Below are 23,138 nucleotides of genomic sequence, written 5' to 3'. Positions count from 1 at the left end.
TATGAGCGTTGAATCGGTTCCATCACACAACAGAATGGCATATTTATAAAAGAATGCGTGAATTCAAAACTAATAAATATCTTTTTTATACGTTAGAGCACTGAAGCCTTTATCTTTTGTAAATATCTTAATACTGGTGATATACGTAAATTTACGTTATTAATATCTTCTAACACATTTGGAAAGGTACACTTTTCTTCTTCATTTAAAAAGCACATTTTTACTTCTCATTTGGAAAGAAATTCACTTTAGTGATTAGGCTTGTGTGTAGATAGTATACACACATATGTATATACGTATACGTATGTATACAAAGTGTATATAAAGTATATATATATATTATGTATATCATATATACATCTACTATTTCAATGTTCTAAAATATTAGCCAAGTAATGGGGATTTAATGTCTCCAAAGTTTAATCTCTTCTCATGACTCTATAATTATATCAGGCTGTATTTTTTTATGATTAGGTAATCATAACACCAATAACCACTAAGAGAGAGTATCATACTTTGACCGCAGTGGCAATGCGCGGTTAGTATTTTCTTTTTTGAAGTCCTCCTTGCTAAGACAGAGATCACTTCCAAATGGGCAAACCGTTGACAAGAAGGCTTATCAAGTGCCTTCATCGCCCTTCTAGGACATGTACTCTGTACTCTGCGGACTCTTAACAATAACCTCCACACACAATACTACCAAGATCTCTCCCTGAACGTTAGCTTTATCAATGTTCTCCCGGAATCTTCTGTAAAACAAACTTACAGCATCCGTTATGGTGGTTATTCAGTATTGTTTGTAAGAAAAAAAGAATGACCAAAAAATAGGAAACAGACGTAGGAAGGTAGGAAAGTTCCCTTTTGTACTGTCTAAAATGATGACCATTCTCTGAGAACGCCCCTGGTTATTCAGAGTGAATACATTTCTTTTTTTATTTGCAGGAGTGAATGCTTTGTTTCCGGAGCCACTGCAATAGAACTGCTCATTTATAAAGTACAGCAGGCTGGAAAAGGCTGGGCATGGGGTATAATTGGTTACTTATTTCTTAAATGTTTCCGGTACTGACAATCTTGGGCATACATACCTCTTCTGATTCACCAGCAGACAGCATTTTTCACCGCATAGCAATTGAATTGGTAACGATAATAACAGATAATGTGTGAGTCCCCACCATATGATACAGACGCTAACCTCTTGCAGGTATTAATGACATCGCTATTGCTACCTCCCTGCAGTCTGAATCCATTTCTTTTCTTCATATAGAAAATTTGCTTTACAACTCTCTGCATTAGGTCCACTTTGTTGCCCTAAAGCAATATCCTGGTTGAGAATAGACCAGAGGATTCACACAGGAGCCTGCCAGCCAATAAAAGAACACAGACTGTGAAATTTGGTTCTAAAAATAAAGATCAATATGGTCTAAAGACATGTTTAGCTAATGACAAGGAACTCTGCTTCAATTCCGAGTGATAATTTTCCCATAAATAATACAGAGACAGTGAAACATCAGGGCATTTAGTCAAACCACACAGCATGACTGGATTTGTAACCACTGCTTTTTGTGACTGGAATCTTCTGGTACTTGTCTTCAGCCACTCCAAAACTATCTACGAGCATCTTGACTATAAAGAAAATGACAAAATGACAACATTTGCCCCCAAAATTATTCTTCTGAAAAGAGAGTTTTGCTTTGTCTCCTCGCCTTTTTTTTTTTTTTTTTTTTTTTTTTTTTTTTTTAGGTTCCTCTCTTATTCACTTTAATAGTCAAAATACTGTTTGGAAAAGCGACATTGACTTGAAACACCTCCGTAAATACTAGTCTGGGGGGATACAGAAAGGGGACCTGTCAGGACGGGTGAAATAAAGGAGGTTTTAAAAATGTGTTTCCACATACGGCTGTAGTTGTAAACAAGACTTTAAAAAAAAAAACTTTTTTTTAAAAGAAAAACTTTTAATGCATTGCAGTTAGTTCCTACAGATTCAAAAACACGCAACTACAGACAGAATTTCTGAGAATATTGTTCTAAGGCACGAATGAGTTCTTGTGTTTGCAACAACATTTCCTGAGACATCAGCAATCATAGATTCAGAAAGTACTATATTGAAACATTCAGACTGAAGTGAAAATAATCGGCTCCTGAAAACTGGTAGATGCTCTAAATGTGCTGTCGTGACCATTAAACGACGAATGTCAAAGGCACATGTGAAATGGGTGAATTAAGTGTTTTCATAAACTGGAGAAGTTTTAAAGAAAGGAAAGTTTGGGGCGCCTGGATGGCTCACTTGGTTAAGCGTCCGACTTCGGCTCAGGTCATGATCTCACAGTTCATGAGTCTGAACTCTCACGTCGGGCTCTGTGCTGACGGCTCAGAGCCTGGAGCCTGCTTCGGACTCTGTGTCTCCTCTCTCTCTGCCCCTCCCCCGCTTGTGCTCTGTCTCTGTCTCTCTCTTTCAAATATGAACAAACATTAATTAAAAAAAAAAAAAAAATAGAGGTGCCTGGGTGGCTCGGTTAAGTGTAGGACTTCAGCTGAAGTCACAACCTCGTGGCTCGTGAGTTCGAGCCCCACGTCAGGCTCTGTGCTGACAGCTCAGGGCCTGGAGCCTGCTTCGGATTCTGTGTCTCCCTCTCTCTCTGCCCCGCCCCAGCTCACACTCTGTCTCTCTCTGTCTCTTAATAATAAGTAAACATGAAATTTTTTTTAAAAAATTTTTAAAAAAAGTTTTTTATTTAAACTTTCTTAAGAAAGGAAAATTTCTAAATCAATTATGAGACTATAAACATTTGCAACTAAATTAATGAATGTTCAAAGTAGTCATTTGAATATTTCATCTTTAACCCCCCAAATTGTTTAATTCATATTGGCCAAAATACCATTTTTGGATCGTCTCACTGGGTATTTCCTTAAGATCAACATCACTTTATTTCCTGTGGCTTATACAGCAATAATTTCTATTGGTTCATTTTTTGAGGGAGGGGAAGGAGAAGTCCTTTACAAAACACAACTACGTTTATATTTTCCATCATTTTTCAAATATGCAGAGCTGAAAGTTAAAATTATTTTTTTCTGGGGCAGCTGGCTCAGGCCATGATCTCACAGCTCGTGAGTTCGAGCCCCGCATAGGGCTCTGTGCTGACAGCTCGGAGTCTGGAGCCTGCTTTGGATTCTGTATCCCCTTCTCTCTCCGCCCCTCTCCTGCTCATGCTCTGTCTCATTCTCTCTCTCAAAAATAAATAAATATTAAAAAAATAAATAAATAAAATAAAATAAAATAAAATAAAATAAAATAAAATAAAATAAAAATTCTTTTTTCCAAAGTTGGATCTTCCTCACCCTCAGTCTCAAAAGTTCAGAGGCGACTGTCACATAGAACTTTCTGTGTAGAAGAGAGTAGACCACATTCTAAAAATAGGAGATGAATGGGTCCTTCAATACCTTGTCCACGCAGAAAACCATGCTGTAAAACATTCTTTGTATTTGTCAATTTTCTTGGCAAATAGCACTTGCCATATCGTGTCTCAACTGCTAGCACAATGGGTTAATTTGGCAATCAGAGGAGAGTCTCCCTCCGATCACACATTGGAATGTCTGGATTACTCTCCTCATAGTCCAGCATAACTCAGCACAAAGCATGTCTGCTCTATCTCTGTCTACAAGTTCAAGTTCGTGGGGCACCTGGGTGGCTCAGTCAGTTGGGTGCCTGACTTCAGCTCAGGTCATGATCTGTGAGTTCAGGCCCCATGTTGGGCTCTGTGCTGACAGCTTGGAGCCTGGAGCCTGCTTTAGGTTCTGTGTCTCCCTCTCTCTCTGCCCCTCCCCTGCTCATGCTCTGTCTCTCTCTCTCTCTTGCTCTCAAATATAAACAAACATTAAAAAAAAAAGTTAAAAGTTCAAGTTCAAGAAGTACCAACAGAAATTGCGTATAAGACGACGTCAACTGCAACGTGGTCCCACGGCCGAGACTTTGGCTACTGTTTCTGAGAAGCACCGGCCAGACGCACATCCAGGTTTAAGTTTACCAACCACCACATCCTCTTATGTGAAGGACGAAATGTTTCCAGAACGGAGCACGGCAAGGAGTGAAGGCAGGGGGTCGGATCTGTCTTCTGAGGTACTCTAGTCAAAATTTCTCAGAAATTTAACAAATAAAGCAATGGCACTAATCATCCACGAAAATATTTGAAAGCCAAATAAATGGACTGGTATGTTACCTAACCATAAGAAAATTATTTGAGGGGTGCCCGGGTGGCTCAGTCGGTTAAGCATCCGACTTCGGCTCCGGTCATGATCTCACTGTTTGTGGGTTCGAGCCCCGCATCGGGCTCTGTATTGACAGCTCAGAGCCTGGAGCCTGTTTCAGATTCTGTGTCTCCCTCTCTCTCTGCCCCTCCCCCACGTGCGCTCTGTCTCCCTCTGTCTCAAAAATAAACATTAAAAAAAAAATTTTTTGGGGGGCGCCTGGGTGGCGCAGTCGGTTAAGCGTCCGACTTCAGCCAGGTCACGATCTCGCGGTCCGTGAGTTCGAGCCCCGCGTCGGGCTCTGGGCTGATGGCTCAGAGTCAGGAGCCTGTTTCCGATTCTGTGTCTCCCTCTCTCTCTGCCCCTCCCCTGTTCATGCTCTGTCTCTCTCTGTCCCAAAAATAAATAAACGTTAAAAAAAAAATTTAAAAAAAAATTTTTTTTAAAGAAAGAAAATTATTTGAAAAAAAAACGATTTTGTGAAAAAGGTTCATTAAGTGGAAAAAAACCTGCTTAAATGCATCTTTTTTTTTTTCTTCTATTACTCTATTTGGGTTTTTTGTTTGTTTGTTTTCAAATGTTTTATTTAAGTTCTAGTTAGGGACCGCAGAGTGTTACCTTGATTTCAGGAGTAGAAATCGGTGATTCATCCCTTACATACAACACCCAGTGCTCATCACAGCAAGTGCCCTCCTTAATATATGAAAGAGCATAATGGCTGTGTGTATACGCTTTCGCTCATGAAGACATTTAGTTTTATTATTTCTTTTCTTTAGTTTTTAAGTTGATTTATTGATGAGAGATAGACAGCATGAGTGGGGGAGGGGCAGAGACGGAGACACAGAGTCCGAAGCAGGCTCCGGGCTCTGAGCTCTCATCACAGAGCCCGACGCGGGGCCTGAACTCCCGAGACCAGGAGATCATGACCTGAGCCGAAGTCGGACGCTTAACCAACTGAGCCACCCAGGCGCCCCACGAAGACATTTTGCTTTGTCATCGGATCACTTCAAAGCGGGAAATAAATAAAAATGAAAATGAATTAAAAATGTTTATACCTGAGAAATCCGCTGCTAAGAGATCTACTGCCTTTAAGACCTTCACTTGTAAAATGCCGACGTCCTTCATATCTTTCAGGGAATTCTGTAAGCACTAAGGGGGAGCAAAGTAGATTATGCATGAGAATGACTTTCTAGTATACTATTTAATGCCATAAAGTCCTCCAGAAGTACATTCTAGATTTATCATCACCTTTCTCGTGCAAAGCTTAGAAAAGTTCCAAAGTGCATTATGTCAGTGGGGCAGTTAGGCATTCATAGCAACCGATTAAAAGGGACTTCAGAATAAACCAATTATCACACATACACAATCTACTCTTAACATCACCCCCACTGATGGCACAGGTATCCCAAAATGTGGTACATCTCTCTCTTTTTTTTTTTCATTTTTCATTCTCTTCTTCCCCTTCTTTCTCTTGATTAAAAGTTTTAAATCACTCGAAAAGGCAACACTATTCTGATCTCGTTAGTACAAAATTTATGAATACCAGAGGACCCAACTTGGACACTTCGCAGATACTTATTATTACTGGAAAGAGAGCTGGGATGGAAAGAGAGTGCGTTTTCTGGTTCACGTTTTAGCCACCTCATTAAATTAAACGTTGAGCATGTAATATCAACCCTGTATTCACACTTATTTTATTTTTCAGTTTGCATGAGCCAATGCTTGAGTGTACATCCTGAAAATCCTTAGGAATTATGCATATGGCAGGGGGGCCTGGGGGGCTCAGTCAGTTAAGCTTCCGACTTTGGCTCAGGTCATGATCTCACAGTCCGTGAGTTCAAGCCCCGTGTCGGGCTCTGCTGACAGCTCAGAACCTGGAGCCCGCTTCGGATTCTGTGTCTCCCTATCTCTCTGCCCCTCCCCTACTCATGCTCTGTCTCTCTGTCTCTCAAAAATGAATAAATGTTTAAAAAAACTAAAAAAAAAAAAAAAGAATTACGTCTATTGCATGGATAGCAATATTTCGGTATCTCTGTACACGGCATCCTTCCGAAATGGTGCATGAAAGAGATAAGCGGATAAAATATCTCTGCCTGCCTCCAGAATACAGTTGCTGAAAAGATGCTGCTTTAAAACTTTTGGATATAATATTTCCGCTATCGTTGTATCATTTGCTAAAAACCTGTGATAAGCAGGCCTTGGGGATTTATAGGAGGATAGTAAAATCCTTGTCATTTAGACATTTCAGGATAGAATAACAATAACTTAATAATAGTTCAGGTGTGTCTAACTTACTATGCATCATTTCTATGCACTTTTGCAAGTTGTTTCTGTTGTGTATTTCCAACCTAAAGAAAAAAAAAAAACACAACACAAAAACCCAAAAAACAAAACAAAACCTGCAGTTTTTAAGCTAGTTTAAAATATTTTAATCTAAATGAAAACATTTGAAATAAATACTTTTACTGTTTAAATGTGAAAATGCCTTCAGTATGATCTAGTCTCACAAGCTAAAACTCAAGAAGTCTGGAACTTGTGTTTTTGGCATGGCCTTCTTTCCCTCTAACACAATGCCCAGCTCTTTAGCTGAAAACACAAAAAAAATTTCTATTTTGATGAGCCTCTTAAAACCCATTTTCCATTAGTACTCCTCAAATCCTGAGGCATTATTCAAAGCAGCCAGGATGATCTTACTTAAAATCACTTTATAAATACATGACCCTCCTCGTGAATTTGGTAAGTTTGGTAATTTCTCCACGGGAAAGTCCAGGGGAAAGTTTTAAATTTTATCATCAAATTTTCATACGCTTGACTGAAGCCATCAAAGAATATTAATAGTGGATTATTAATAATTATTATTATATTATATTTTATATAATATATATAATTTTATATAATATATATTATATATATAATATATTATATTATATATATATAATATATATAATATATATATATATTATATATATATTATATATATATAATATTATATATTATAAAAAATAATTAATAGTGGATATCTAGAAACTCCTCTAGAATAGGCCAACCTGGCACAAAGTCCGCGTTGACAATAAGATGTGTGGTTGGGTTTTGTACTCCCGAAGATAAAGAATTATTCAATTAATCAATACACCTCACAGTGAAGGATTTTGGAGGCCCTACAGTTAACGCTGAGAATAATATTCCCATTAAACAGGGATTCTTCTTTGCTTCATTTTTGTGTTGTTCTTCTAAAACATGCCTTTCGTGTGCGGCCATAAGATAAACGTATTGATTTACAAAGAAGACGGGATAAAAACAGAATGCAAATAAGGACACCTAGAAAGCCCGAGTACAGAGAATAAATGAAGAGCAACGAAGCCATTGGATTTAAAAATGCTGAGTGGGCTTGTAAGCGCATTGCAACTACTCAGGCAAAAATCACACACTGCCTTTATTATCCAGGGTAGTACAGAACACCATTCTGTGCCTGTCCGGGGCTTTGCGTTGCTTTATGAGACAGAAGCACTTTCTCACTCGATTCTCAGAGGTTCTGGAAAGGTGGGTGTAACATAGCCAACCTGATGGCTGGTTGAAAAAGAAAAAAAAAAAAAGGCTATCTCTGTGAACTTCTATTAAAATTCGTTTTTACATATGCAGGCATGCTAAACAAGTTTGCCTCCTTGTGGATTTCAACGTTCTCCGAAGAGTTTCTGAACGCTGAAAATCCAAAACACCATTTTCGGCTTTCAAAACAGCAAAGCCTAATCGACTTTCACCTTCTCGCTAATGCATTAACCTCTCGATCTGATGTCTTGTTTTATGAGACATGCCATTAAACTGTGGACAAAGATCTCTTTTCATGCATTTTTTTTTTCTTAATTCATAGACTTTGTTTCAACTCCAAAGCGGAGGTGGTGGGGAGCAGCGGGGTGGCGAGGCAGAGCACTCACATATCGCTGGGCAATCTGCTTTCTCTCGCTGGGGTCTGCTAAGGGGCACACGCACAGATCAGAGACGGAGACGCCAGCACAGGGAGTGAGCGTGATCAACATCAGGAGGGCCCCCAGGCAGCTCTCCAGGGGCAGCTCCAAGCAGTTGGCTTGCTTCAGAGGCAGCGCTGCGATATCCACTTTGCACCTGGAAAAGTTGTAGGAACCAGAGAACGAAAAGGGATTACCTCCTGGCCGCTGCTGGCCCCGCAAAGCACCCGATTTTTATTTCATCATCCCCCAAACCCCACTCCCTCTCGGCATGCGTTTCTTGAGCGGTGAAGGTCACAGGGGCTCCCTGGATCATAATTCTCACTCCCAGCCCAACACACCCTAAGATTAAGGGGGGCGGGGGGGGGGGGAGACGTAATGAAACCAAGCGGGGGGGAGGGGGGAGACATAATGAAACCGAAGAGAAGGCAACACAGAGGGGATGGCAGGTGAAAAAAAGAGGCAGAGCTATGCCACATGAGGTCTGCCGGAAGACAATGAGCTCAAGAAGTAGGAAGAAAAAAGTTCCAAGGTCAAGCATTGTGGGGGAGGGCTCTAGATGGCTTCTCTGCGTAGCGTCTTTCGCCAGCAAAGAAAATAAATGGTCGCGGTTGAAAAAAAGGGAGAAAAGACCAAAGAAGTGAAAGTGGCAGAGGGCTCACTGGAGAAACTATTTGCTTCCCGAGAAATGCCAACTGGTGAGTTTTTATTTAAAGCAACGTGTTAAGGTGTTTTCCTAATAGGCACGGTTCCACAGGGTTTCCCCAGGTGGACTGCTCTTGGACAAATGGAGCATGAAATGCTGTTGACTGATCCCATTTCGGCAACACTGCCAGGAAAAGGCTTCACCCATCTGCTATGAATTGCATGTTTTCCGTCTCTCAACAGCCAATGTTCTGGGGATGCTGGAAACCTCAAACACATTTATATACAGAAACAGACACCAAAAAGGAGGGCTGAGGTGCTAAGCCATTTATTTGCTTTAACACTGACAACTCTGGGTTTGGCTGGACCACACCTGCTTTGTTTACGCACAGGTGGATGAAAAAGGTAGGGTCGAGTGGAGGGAGGAAGGGTACGCAGTGGTAGTTCCCACTTCTAATACGTGTGTGTGCGCCCGTGTGTGTTAATTCTCATTTTCCCTCCATAGTTATTGAGTGAGATGAATATTCAAGACTGTATAAAGGAATCCCTGCCTCTCACAATGTGGCACAACGATAAATCGATTCTTACCCTAAATCTTGAATGGACTTTGCATGTTTGCAGATGGTTCGAAATAGGTAAACTTACCCAACACATAAAGCAATGACAATTTTGAGCCACATGATATATAATGAGCGCCGGTTTCATAAATTGGAAACCTTGCAATCTCTTCCCAAGAGAAAAATATCAGTAATATTAAAATTCTATACCAGGTCTTACTACAGAATAAAATATATATGTTACTACTGATACGTACCTAAAATTAAATAGGTGTGGGTAATTTATTTCCTAATTTCCAAACGCGATTCCAGTTTTGAGAAGGGATGGCAATTAGAGCTTTTGCATGTAATAAATTCATGTGTATCTACCAGAGACACATTAGAGAAAAATGTCTTTTTAAATAATCCTCTCTGCTCTGAATCAAAACTTTTTCTGTGTGTGGCAATAAAGAACCTTTTAAAGTTTGCTACCGTGAAAATGGGGGTTACTAAATATTTGTCTTTCATAAGCAAGTATGTAAATGGAGAATTAATTTGGCTTGGAAGGAAAGAAATGTCAAGTGCTTTATAACGAAGCCTTTTCTACAAAACTACCCACAAATTTTTAACCAATGTAGTAGTTGCACATCTGCTTAGGAGTACTTTGCAAAGCATTATTTTACATTATTATTTTTTTTTTTTTTTGCACTTCCATTGAATAAAGCTCTTTCTTGTGGAAAGAGAAATGACCCAAATTTGGAAGAGTTTTTTCTGGTGGTCGCTTTCATTAGTCCAAATTAGCAATAACCTATTTATGGAACATTCATCTTTATATCATTACTGATGACAATTTATTTTCATCCTTTGAATTTTACCTTCCTGTTAATAGCGGTGGCTTTGTTTTTTGAACAACCAGAAGTTACTTGGAGACAAGAGGCAAATTAGGGGCCAAAAATGATGCATCATTAGGCAACGATAAAATTTCTCTTCGATAATTCCAAACCGAACCTTACGTTAATTCTAAAAAGTCATCTGCAAAGACTGTGAACAGCGTTAGCATGTTTATAATAACTCTGCAAACTCTCACACTGCCTGTTGCAAGGCACAACTCATTGGAATAGAGCAGTTTGTTAAACAAATGTTGAATCACGTACCAGACAAAATGCAAAGTAGACACTGGGTTTCTTCTTAGAAATTACACATCTCCACAAACTTTTTAGGCATTTCTGTCCCCTGTGAAACTTTTGCACCTACCCCATTTCGAAACATTCTTTGGATGGTGAGAAAGAACACATACATGAAGACAGCCCCGCCTATTTTAGATAAAAGAGTCCTACAGTCTACATGCCCCGTTAGCTAATGAGTGGGGTTAGCCAAATACTTACTTTTATTTCCATAGTGATTTAAAAGAACAAATTAAATTGATAGATCATCATCAGGTCAATCATAATTAAACACTGATCCTTCTGCACCGGGGTTACGACCCAGCCTCTTAGGGTCCCTGCCCCATTATGCAAATTGGTATCTTAAGAATTAAGAATGAATTTACATCTACCCTCTCTCTAGTGTGAACAACTAGCTCCCATATAAAGATGACATTTGGGGCCGGGGTGAGGGGGAGGGAGAGGTGTCTGGGTGGCTCAGTTGGATAGGCGTCTGACTTTAGCCCAAGTCATGATCTTGTGGTTCGTGGGTTCGAGGCCCGCGTCGGGCTCTGTGCTGACAGCTCAGAGGCTGCTTCGGATTCCATGTCTCCCTCTATCTCTGTCCCTCCCCTGCTCATATTCTGCCTCTCTCAAAAATAAATAAACATTTTTTAAAAATTACAAAAAATAAAAAAAAAACATGACTTTTTAAATTTTTTAAAGTACGTTCCACACCCAACATGGGGCCTGAAATCAAGCCCTGAGATCAAGGGTCATGTGCTCTACCCACCGAGCTAGCCAGGCACCCCATCTAAAGAGGACTTTCTGTAAACTTTCTGCAACTGAATTGCCCTCTTCCTCTCTTCTACCCACCTGGCTTTCACATTTATTTCCACATTCTGGAAGAAAGGAGGAAAGCTGGGGGTAAAAAGAAATGAATTCCATACAAGAACCTGTCCTCTGTTTTACTCTATTCCAACCTTAGCCCACATTGTTCCAGCTGATCCTCATGTCTGAAGGAGAATCAGAAGCTCTGGAGATTAGCCAGAGGCCGGAAGAATTATTTATATTAACGCCAAGCCAGGAAGGAGTTACTGTATTATCAGCAAAAGCAGGAGAAAAAAAAAATTATAAAGGGGACTTGTCTTATGCAAACTGGTGCAGCCACTGTGGAAAACTATGGATGTTCCTCAAAAAGTTACAAAGAGAGCTACCTCATGGTCTAGCAATGGGACTACTGTAGATTTTTCCAAAGAATACAAGAAAACTAATGCAAAGGGATACCTGCAAACCTATGTTTATAGCAGCATTATTTATAATAAGCCAAGATATGGAAGCAACGCAAGTGTCCATCAACTGATGAATAAAGATGATGTGAAATATGTATGTTTTATATATATATATATATATATATATATATATATATGTGTGTGTGTGTGTGTGTGTATTATACGATATGTATATATGTTATATATATATATGTAATATATATGTTATATATGTGATATATGATATATATGTGATATATGTTATGTATATATTATGTATATGTTATATATGTGTGATATGTTATATATGTGTGATATGTTATATATGTGTGATATATGTTATATATGTGATATATATGTTATATATATGTGTTATATATGTGTTATATATGTGATATATATGTTATATACATATTTATGTTTATATATACACATACACATATATGTCAGCCATAAAGAGGAATGAAATCTTGCCTTTTGCAATGACATGGATGGATGTAGAGAGTATCATGCTAAGTGAAATAAGTCAAATACTATATGGTTTCACTCATATGTGGACCTTAAGAAACACAAAATAAACTAGCAAAGGAAAAGAGAGACAAATCAATATATACCCTTAATAATACAGAATTAAACTGATGGTTACCAGAGGAGAGGTGGGGCGGGGGGGATCGGTGAACGAGGTGATGGGGATTAAGGAGGGATCTTATCCCAACGAACACTGGGTGATGTACAGAAGTGCTGAATTACTGTAGTGGACACGTGAAACTACTATAGCACTCGATGTTAACTCACTGGAATTCAAACAAAGACTTCAAAAAAAAATAAATAAATACAAAATAAAAAGGATTTGTGTTTCCGAATTGCAGATATTGCCACAATACTCTCTGAGCCTCCTGAAGAAAGGGAAGTTACTGTGTGAACAAAATATCTTTTTTTTTTTGTTCGTAGGATTGGGTGAACAAAACACTTTTTTTTTTTTTTTTTAGGTTCAAGTGAAGATAAGTACTCTGAAATCTAAAATCATTACAACAGAAAAAAGTCTGAAATACTTTCACCGAAGACATTTTTAACATAAAAAACCTTGAAAGGAGCGTTTAGGTCGTGTCTTCCATTTTCTAAAGGGTTTCCGATTTTGCCCTGAGAAAATACCATACTGTTTAGTTGGTCTCTTAATTCTCTCTTGGTGCTACTGAAGCTTTCCAGAATCTGGTGTTCTTTCCCCAGGCTTTCTTTATCTGTGTAGCTCCCTGTTACGGGCGGAGTGCACCAGGAGCCTCCAGGAATGCTAGGGAATAAATTCCGCCCAGCTTTCTGGGCAAATTAAAATACCATCCACTCCTCCCTTCTTTCTCATTCTTATAAACACTGCAGACTCACTGTCTAATTCCAGAATTTTACAAGGACTGCTATGTATTGGTTTCCCTTCCATTTTGTAGCCTCCAAATTTCTTCCCCATCTACACAAATGGCAACATTTTCAGAGCATTTATGAAAGTCTAGCTTACTAGTATATATGCAAATTTTCTTTGAAAAATAAACTCAGTTTTCAGATAGATGGTCTAAATGGCTTTCGTAGAATGAATTGGCTCAATTATCACACCAACTAATAAGTAATAAATAATAGGCACCTAAACTATTTTTTTCTATAAAGGGCCAAAAAGTAAGTATTTGAAGTCTACGGGCCACGTGGTCTTTGCTGAACCTACTCAACTCCCCTCGCAGCGTGAAAGCAGTAATAGACAATGTAAACAAACGAACAAGGCTGGTAGTTGATAAAACTTTATTCGAAAACAGGTAGCCATCTGGATTTGGCCCATGGGCCCTAGTTTGCTGACCAGTGATCTACAGAAATGTTAATAATTTGGCCTATGGTGAATTACAGCAATGTTAGTAGTTTAAAATTTTACAAGGTTGGTTGCTGACGCTCCAGACACACTGACAAAGTCATCAAGGAAACTGACCTAAAAATAATTTGTAAAGCCTTGCGTTTAACTCACCACAGCCCAAGAAACTGTGGCCAAACATATCCAATGACACACTTGTTAATAAATCTGACCCAGCAATAAAGCTTGTAAAATTGTTGTCTGTTGGGAACGATGTGGAAAACACATACTCAGAGCATCTACGTGATTAATGAGCGCTGGCAAATTTCTGTCCCTGTGGCGTCATGTGTGACCTCACACACAAGAGAAGTGCCTGTGTTAGGACAGTGTTTTTCCTCCAATCTCCTGGTCAGGCCAACCAGGCATCTTTAGAGGCTGCCAGCTTAGACCTCTGTCCATCCAGGGAGCTGCTTGCTCCCTCCTTCCCCCAAGTCACTGCCTGCTCACATGCAGCTGCCCCAGAACTTTATAGACTCTGAGGACAGCACTGTATCCATCACTGCATCATCTTCCACTGAATCCTCAGCACTTTGTAGGCCATCTGGTACATGACGGGCTCTCTGTTGAATAGAGCGAACGAACAAAACGAAGGCCAGTGGCACAAGGAAACCCAAAGTCAAAGAATCCAAATGACAAAGGCAGTGGTTTTTTTTTTGTTGTTGCTGTTGTAATGAAATCCCGTGCATTGTTTAATTCCTCCTCTACATGAGAAAGGGACGGCAATAAATATATTTCCTAGGTGCTTCTCAGATTGAAAAGTCTATGTTTCTCCTCACCTGAAGAAAATGACGACTCAATTACTATTTTTTTCCCTCTGCAACAGGCATGTGTAGTAAAGCTTTCCTCTAGCCCACAGGCGTATAATGTGCTGACTTAGCACTGTTTCTGACCTCCTGTTCCTGTCTTTCTCCATTAATCCCACAGCATTTTAATGTTTTAATTCAACACATCATTTTGCCATATCAGTCAGTCGAACCGGCTCAAGTTTCACTTGCCGTGATAGCTTTTAACCTCTTATTCATTACCACAATTCCTTGTTTTATATTACAGACTGGTCAGCTTTTAACTTAAATGCAAGGGGCAGAAAAGAGTGCTGTAGTTTTAAAAGCTGTAAATCTCGGAGGCTAAGGAAGGGGGTGAACAGGAAGAAAATGGTGAACGTGTCAAGCCTGGCTGTAAAAGGAGATCAATGACACGCGGTGCAATTTGTCCAGAGAAATATTCCAGCCCCGGTTCTCTGTGGCGTCAGCGTCACTAATAAACCAGTACAATGTTAGCACCACTTTCCAAGGCACCACGCGGGGCCGAGGGCTGCCTCTGAGGCAGCCCCGTTGAAATGGACTGGCACATTCTCCTTCTTAACTTTTCAAAACCCAGTGAAGCCTAGAATATTCTATAATAATGAGTTAATCTCTAAAACCGCCTTGAACTGTAAAATACATTTTCAGAAAACAAAAGGATTATTTTGAAATGGCCCAGGTTTGCAATGGGATAACCTATATGTATACTCTTGCCATCTTGGTTACAAGTTGGAGCAGGTTCCACTTAGAAATAAAGTTCAACTTTATTTCTTACTCCCCTGAAAAGTTCACTGTCTCTGGACCATTGATGGCCTTTAAAATCAGAGACTGTTGTTTTGTTTTGTGTTGTGTCGTGTCGTGTTGCTTTTTTGGTGTTTTTGTTTGCTTTTTTTTTTCCATTTTGTTTTGTTCTGTTTGTGCTCTTGGACAAACAGTGGAGTTAGTAGGTACCATGGTCCAGAGGGCATTGGATCTGTTCAAACACCTTTATCTCACCAGCCTTGAACCCCCCCTTGGGTTAACTTGTGGCTCAGTTAGACTGAGAAGACTCTGAGAAGAGTCTCAGAAGACTGCAGAGGGAGCCTCGTACAAGAGGATTTCAGAAAGCTCCAGGTGACTTAGGAGATCCTGGCGGTGGCTGGCCATCAGGCAGGCCCATGTCTGAACCACGATCAAGCTAGCAACCCACCAAGGCCAAGGCCAATGCCATGGCTCAATCCTTCGGTCCACAGATGTCCTTTACATCAAGTCCTCGAAGATAGCCCCTATTCCCTGCAAACTTCTACAAAAAGTTTCACAAATTGTCTATACTGTTTTTGAGATATCCATATTTCTTTCTCTTAAATTGCATAAGTTTAGTGGCGAACGTTGCGGGGAACGTTTGAGGAAAATCTCAAAATTAATCTCAAAAAGAATTTCCGCAGAGAGGCCACGTGGGGCTTTCGAGTACTAGCATCAAGGTGTGATCCAAAAACAAAATACGCGACAGGTCTTAACAGACGTTCATGACTCATTCACACTGTCAGAGAGCTTCCTCATGCAAAAAGGTATTTCCCCAGCCCTGGGAGATGAAACAACTGAGCCTTCCAATGACAACAATGACAACAAAATGAAACGAGAAGGAAAGAAGCGTGAAACTGAAAGTAAGGAGGACCCGTATGTAACAGGTCTGGGGTGCGCCCATGCCGGCCCCACCTCCTGTTTAACTCTGAGGAACAGGAGATATTTTAGGGGAGGTCTGTCACCCCACCTGGAAGTTGGCTTCAGGGTAATGCTGCGTAGTCAGCTCCCAAGAGATACCTTTGCTATCGTTTGTACCTCAGCAGAGGGAAAAGGGAAAGGATACCAAAAGAAGCCTTTAAAAGCCATGAAGAGGAAGGACGTCATGACCCCCAGGCCAGGTACATGGCTAAGTTGCAAACAGGAAATCGCTAAAATAAATGGATACTCAAATGACAAAACATAGACTAAATTGGACATTCTACATGGTTTTTCATGGCCACGAAGAGACTCAATACTCATTTGGCAAAGCACTTTCTGTTGTGTGAAGGAAACATGGCAGCACAGTGATGTGTGAGGCAAGAGGGCATTAGTCCTGGCACCTCCTAAAATAACACGTTTGCCATTCATCCCTGGAAACCCAAATTCTCACCACTCAGGTGGCGCTTTGGGACACGGGATCCTCTGTATCTGGGCACTGACGTAACCAATCCTTGCTCCCTGGGCCAGCACGAAGTTTCTGGGGCTCCTAACCGTGAGCGTTGGGAGGGCACTGGTAATGTCACAGTGGTGACAAGTGTCAGAAGTAGTGGGAAACGTCAGAAGTGCCTCAGGTACCCTGTATGGGTGCAGGAGGGAGAGACAAGACCGGGCTAAAGTCATCCGACGGGTAATATCTGCAAAATGACCAGGGGGAGACCTCCTGCGGGAGCCGGAGGGTGACAGGATCTAGTCTGCTATCCGAAAGCACCAACCGAAACCACGAGGTTGGCAATAAAGCAATGGCGGCCAGCTATGGGCTCAGCAGAGTGTTGGGGACAAGAGGGCCACATGAAGCCCTGCAACCCGGGCTGTGCCCCAGGGAGGCTGGAAGAGCTGAGGTCTCAACTGGTGACATGCTGTTCCCCCGGGGGGGGGGTCTGGATACGTGTGATGGAATGTGGATGTGCCGTGTGTATATCTCCCACACAACCACTGGGGAGAGAGACGAGTATCCGGAATCAGGTGGGCGAGAGCCAGATTTCCTAAACCTCCTGCAACATGCCGGACAGTCCCCCGGGACACGGTACCTCCACTGAGAAAACACCAGAGGAATGTTCCGTGGGTACCAAACTCGCCACCCGTCTACCTCAGGAGAGCTGCTGAGGAGGGACGGGGCGACGGCAGGAAGATCCAACGCTCTGTGTGCCAGTCGCTGTGCTCAGTATTTTACGCAGAAAAAGCAGCGTACAAGGGACTGGGTTCGCTGGGTCTCGTCCCATCTCCACCTCTAAGTTCCCTGCTGACAGAAAAACATGCACTTCTCTGGGCCTCCGCCTTTCCTCATCGGTGAAAATCAGGGGTCCCATTAGAGGAGCTGTCCTCAATGTTTAGATCTCAGCAAGAGGACTTTCCCTCAGTCTGAACCCCAATGCAGACGACAGGCAAGGGCTGAGCTGCTCTGGCTTCACGACAGAGGTTTTAGCAGACTCTCCATTCTCCAAGGGCGGAGCCCCAGGCACCTCTCTGAACCCAAGGTTCCGGAGCCCTTGGTTTGGAAAAGATGACCAACAGCTGTTGAGAGCCCTTTGCATGCTTACATTCGAGATTTAAGGTCTGTGTACACATTGTACCGGGGTGAAGAATCGGGATGAAAAATTGGATACGGGATGAACACAAGGCAGGGATTTGGTGGAAAGAAATCGGTCTTGGAAAACACAGACTCCTAGCCCTGGCACCTGCTGCTCTGAAGTCCACAACCAAGTCATTTGTAAACCTCTTGCATTCTGTCCCCTCATCTACGAAAGGAGAATAATGCTGCCAACCTACAGGGCTATTTGAAAGATCAGAGATGATGTATGCTTCCACCACGATGTCCACCGTACTTACCACGGGCCAGCCACAGTGCAGGCACAGTCTCATTTAATGGCATTACTACAAGCCAGAAGAAAGCCGTAACAGTCATAGCATCGCTGGTTACGGGAGGGTGAGAGCCCCAATGGAGTTGGGAGGGTGCAAAGTAAAGAGACGTAGAATACAGAAAGTCGGCTCAACAGATTTCATGACGGTTTGCCACACAGCTCATGAAGGACACTGAAAGATCTCCCATCATTTGAGACACCGCGGCTGATACTCTTACCAAATTGTAGGGTATTTTACTAAGTATCGAAACCAAAATTAGAGGGCACGCTGGAAATTTACACAGTTGGTTACTGAACAGTGCAGGGGTCACGCGCGCTGATGACCCCGCACAGTCAAAAATAGCTTTTCACTTCCCCCCAAACTCAACTACTAAATCAGCCCCGTTGCCCAGCAGCCTTACTGACAGTACAAACAATTAACACATAACTTTGTATATTATCGGTGTCAGACACTGTATTCCCACAATAAAGTTAGCTAGAGAAAAGGAAAACGTTCTTGTAAAAAATCCTAAGGAAGAGAAAAGACGCTTAGTGTACTGTATTTATTGGAAAAAAAAAAAATGCATGTAAGTGGACCCACGCAGTTCAACGCATGTTGTTCAAGGGCCATATGCATAAACATTTCGCAGATTGTCTGAAATGGCCCGGTGTCTTTTTTTTTTCTTTTAGAGAATTTCCAGCACATAACGATTTTCTTCTGTTTTAATCAATATTAAATGGCATTTACCAGTTAAAACAAAAACAAAAACAAAACCTTTTCCCCAGGTTAGTGTCCAGCTGACTTATGGCTCCCGGGCTGGGGATATGAGGTTTTGACTCTAAGCCCACACAGATCAAGACATTGTCTCTGAGCAGCTCCATGCAGACGCGAGCTGCCCACGCGTCTCCCACGAGTTAGAAAGCAGAGCAGACTCACGTGCCCAGACGTTCCTCGTGCTTTCTGCTGTCCTTTCCCCACACTTCAATGTCCAAAATGCCCATCCTGTCAGAGAAGTAGTGAAAGTCAAACTGTTCCCGCCACTGCGGATTTGCACTCTTACACAGTGTCTAGAAAACATGCGGTTATGATATTTACTTTCTCAAAATGCCATTCGTCGCTAAAGCAGCTACATACACATACATGTCATTGCTAAACGGCAGGAAGTCATGGCGATGGGCCTCCCCCCCCCCCCCACCCGAGAAAGCTAAACTTTCCATTTGGGAACGAAAGGGACTTTGAGGGTTCTGGAATTGGCAAAACATCGCTACCCTCTTAGCTCACCCCCCAGATTCAACAATTTCTCCAGCAAGTTAAAAAAGAGTAACCCCACGAGGAGTTACCCCACCAGGAACCATAAATTACATAGGTATTATATACACAGAAAACACATCTCAGTAGACATTTACAGTTGCTCCCTCTCACAAAAGAGACTACGGATTGGGGAACCGGATGCAGGTAACATTTTTATTAGCGCATCCAATCAGTGCTGGCCTAAGGAGTATATAAATTAGCAGTTCGTGGTGTTAATTAACATCTGTCCGATGCATTGCGTGAGAAACCCGTAACTTGCACCTTTCAGTCCGAGTTTCCTGAATCCGGTCACTCGAGCGTGAAAGACTAAGAAGCCTCACGGCTGCCACACCGCGATATGAAGCAGGGTGGTGTGAAAATTCCACAAGTGTTTCTGTGTTCTCCGATCGTGTGTGTTTGATCAGTTAGCAGCATTTTTGCTTTTGTTTCATTTACGTCGAGATTCGATTTGTGACTAAAAATCAGCCAGAGTGCCGGGCACTGACTTATCAGGCTCTAGAGTCAACTATGAAATCCTAGAAATCCTAGCGCCAAACTATTACCGCCAGGGGAATCGGGGATAACTCGGATGTCGGCTGTAGCCCACATCACGTATTATCATTTCAGCTGTTTTTTACATTGAGCTTATATCAGCTCACAGAATTTAGAAACCACGGAAAAAAAGAAACTCAACCACACAAATTAAATGTGATATTCCTCAAGGGGGCAGGTAGCAAATGCTGGGCTAATTCTGCACTTCACCTTACCCCGGGGGGGCTGAGCGTACTTAGCGATGAATAATTTTTCTTATAAATCCTTAGCCTGACCCTGGCTGGCTACAGGGACCTTCGTGGAGAGATGCGTTCACTCTGGCTACGTTCACTGTAAGGTACAGCCTGAAACTAGCTGGTTAAAATAAATGTCTGCATATTTCGGCTGTTAACCTGCCCCTGATTTTTCATATTTTTCAAAAATGATTCTCCAGTGTGAGCTTTAATTCTTTACTCCTTGTGGTGGGGTAAATGATGTTTAATGTTTGATTTTGCACTTAAAAGTATACAGCAGAGACCAACTTCTGCTCCCTAAATCATTTTCCAATTGCACATATCTTCATCTGTTACGGACTCTACGCTGGAAAGCCCGAATTGCAAATATCCTCGGGTCTATTTTCAAAATCATCTACCAATGTTTGGTTTAGTTTGCATTTTTTTTTCCATGTAGCTTTTGGCAAGTGACTTAACTTTCAAGTACCCTCGTTCCTCCAATCCATAAAACTTAGGAAATATTCCTGTCTGACAGTTATGTAAAACGAATTAATTACCATGGTTTGGAGACTATGGTTTTTGAAATAAAAACCACACCAAATTACTAAGATTAAAAATTAAGTGGAATTTGTTTCGGGAGAAGAAGATGATTGATTTTTAAAGGCGGCTACAAACGCCATTACTTTTGTTCAAAAAAAAAATCACTAATACTTTAAAAACAAAATCACAAAAAACCCCACAACAAATGTCTGTCTGTTTTGGGTGTTAATACCTACAAGTAAGAGAAAGCAAAAAGTAGATGGTTTTGAGAACTTTTTACTTTTCTCAAATGTTTTCATATAAATATATTACACTATTATTTTTGCAGGATTTTGAAAATATTTGGTTATCCCTTTCCTGCAATCTATGAAACAACAGCTTGCTTATTTTCAAAACAAAAATAAATCAATGCATCCAAATCTATTATTTCATAAGCTTTCTCTAGCACCAGTTAACTACATTAAAATAAATTATGCTAAGCAACCAAACAGGTATACCAATTGGCTTCAGTTATAGATTATTTTGTGGCCTGGGATGCTCCTAACACTGTTACGAGGGCGAAAAATAAAATTCTCCTCTTCTTGTGAAATTTAGAGTGGAAAACATTTTTTTTTTCAGTCCTTTTATTACAAAAGGTATGCTTCTTCTTAAGGAATTGACAGAACTTACCTTACTTTTATACCTCTGGTCTCCCAGTTTTAACTGGACAAACATTTCTGTCATGCTTCCTCCTGATACATTCTTCCCTTCCAACAAGGTTATACTTATAATCCCATTCCAGAGTTGGTTCTTTTTCAAGGACTCTGAGAGTCGCAAGTTGCGTATCAAAGAGGACTAAAGCAAAGAAAGAAGAGGACAGATCAACGTGCTGATAATTCCTGAGTGTGACTTTGGTGATCACAGAAATTCCAGCTCTCAGTATGGGGATCAGGAATAGCACTCCCTAGCTGCTGAAAGTGTTACTCGTCTTCAGGATTTGGCCAACCTGCAGGCACAGTTATGTGGTTTCCTTCTCCAGCCCTGGACTTCTAAAGTATAGTGAAGGATGATTAGGAACAACGCTTGGATTTGGCCCTGGCCTATCCTCCCACCCAGATGCGCTCTGTGGTAGGAATCCTTCAGCTATTTTAATAGAAGGAAGGGAAGAAAGGCATTCTGGGGAACAGAGAGACAGGAGCGAGACATTGCTTTGCAGGGAAACAAAATACCTCTGGGCATTTAGCAATAATGGTTTTGAATTTATCCTTCACACTCAAATCTGTCCACACTTCCCTTTATTCCTTGGGCTGCTCCTAAAATGCCCAACACCACAGTGAGATGCACAACTCCAGATACAGCCTGGAAGCAACCAGCCAGGCAAATGCGCTTTGCAGATCTGCAGGGAGGGGAAGAATGTATAACGTCCTTAGCACGGCGCCAGGGATCCAGTAGAGATTGGGTAACTCTTAACTTGTTTGTTTGTTTTTTTCCTTTTCTAAATTATATTACTCATGCACACTCACACACACCTTAAACAGAATGTAGAGGAGAGCAAACATCCCCGATTATTAAATTATAAAGAGGACACGCACACTTTATTTTTAATTTCCACTATGGAAATTTCCAAACACGCACGAAGGCAGAGAGCATGGCATATAAATCTCCACGTGCTGATCCATCTGATTCCACCTTTTGCCCATCTGACTTCATCTAGCCCTTCACTCTTTTTCTCGGGCTGAAAGAGTTGAAAGCAAAACCCATATGTGTTTTTACAGAAGCACCCTGCCGTGACCACGTTCAACACAAATAACCATAATTCCCTTAATATCGTTAGACACCCAGCACCGAGTCACATTTCCCTGAAGGTCTCCACCGTGTCTTTTTTATGGTTAGTTTGTCTGAATGAGGATCCCCACCCAATCCGCACGCTGCATTGAGTTGGTGGAGTTGATCTACGTTCGCCGCTCGATACGTGAAATGGTACGAGCAGAGGCGGGCGCATTTGAAGGAGAAATAAATGGGCTGGAGAATGTAAATGGCATAAAGTACCATAGTAAAGCCATGAATTTCTAACACTATATATTCGTTCCTGTCATCTACTCAATATATCTTCGAGATCATTCAGACACCAATTCGCTCGGACACCAGTTAGTCACAATTTATCACAACAAATGGTATGTCAGTACCGTATTAATTATATACCAGCTTACCTCATCCAACACATGTTACTCCACCACTCTTAATAAATGGTGCGGCAACAAGCCACCAAGCATTTGATCATTTTATGACGACCTTAAGCAAAGCACATTCAAGGAAGTCCACCCTCTCAAACTTCACATCTGCGCTGCTCTTCTCTTAAAATACACACATACACACACACACACACACACACACACACACGCACGCACGAGTTTTGGAGGTGCTGAGACAGAGCAGGGAGGGGGCAAGGGAAAATAATTCATTTTAAAAAGAAAAAAAAAAT

General features: G+C 41.3%; 1 protein-coding gene across 9 annotated transcripts in view; it reads right to left on the bottom strand.

Annotated features, from left to right (window-relative positions):
- Positions 1-23,138, bottom strand: part of MCTP2 (multiple C2 and transmembrane domain containing 2) — a 241,814-nt gene that overhangs the window by 109,202 nt on the left and 109,474 nt on the right. For 6 of the 9 annotated variants that reach the window (XM_045448744.1, XM_045448743.1, XM_045448740.1 and 3 more), the window contains 4 exons: positions 21,347-21,511; positions 19,020-19,150; positions 8,175-8,361; positions 5,298-5,391 (listed from right to left, as the gene is read on the bottom strand). In XM_045448744.1, coding sequence (XP_045304700.1) covers positions 5,298-5,391; positions 8,175-8,361; positions 19,020-19,150; positions 21,347-21,511 — 577 coding nt within the window. Of the gene's footprint in view, positions 1-5,297; positions 5,392-8,174; positions 8,362-19,019; positions 19,151-21,346; positions 21,819-22,866; positions 23,023-23,138 lie in introns of those variants that run through there. The other 3 variants (XM_045448745.1, XM_045448746.1, XM_045448747.1) reach the window with 3 other exon arrangements.

The sequence above is a fragment of the Leopardus geoffroyi genome, chromosome B3, assembly GCF_018350155.1.
Source record: "Leopardus geoffroyi isolate Oge1 chromosome B3, O.geoffroyi_Oge1_pat1.0, whole genome shotgun sequence".
NCBI lineage: Eukaryota > Metazoa > Chordata > Mammalia > Carnivora > Felidae > Leopardus > Leopardus geoffroyi.
Note: the sequence above shows the minus strand (reverse complement) of the source record. Positions and strands in the feature narration are given on the sequence as shown.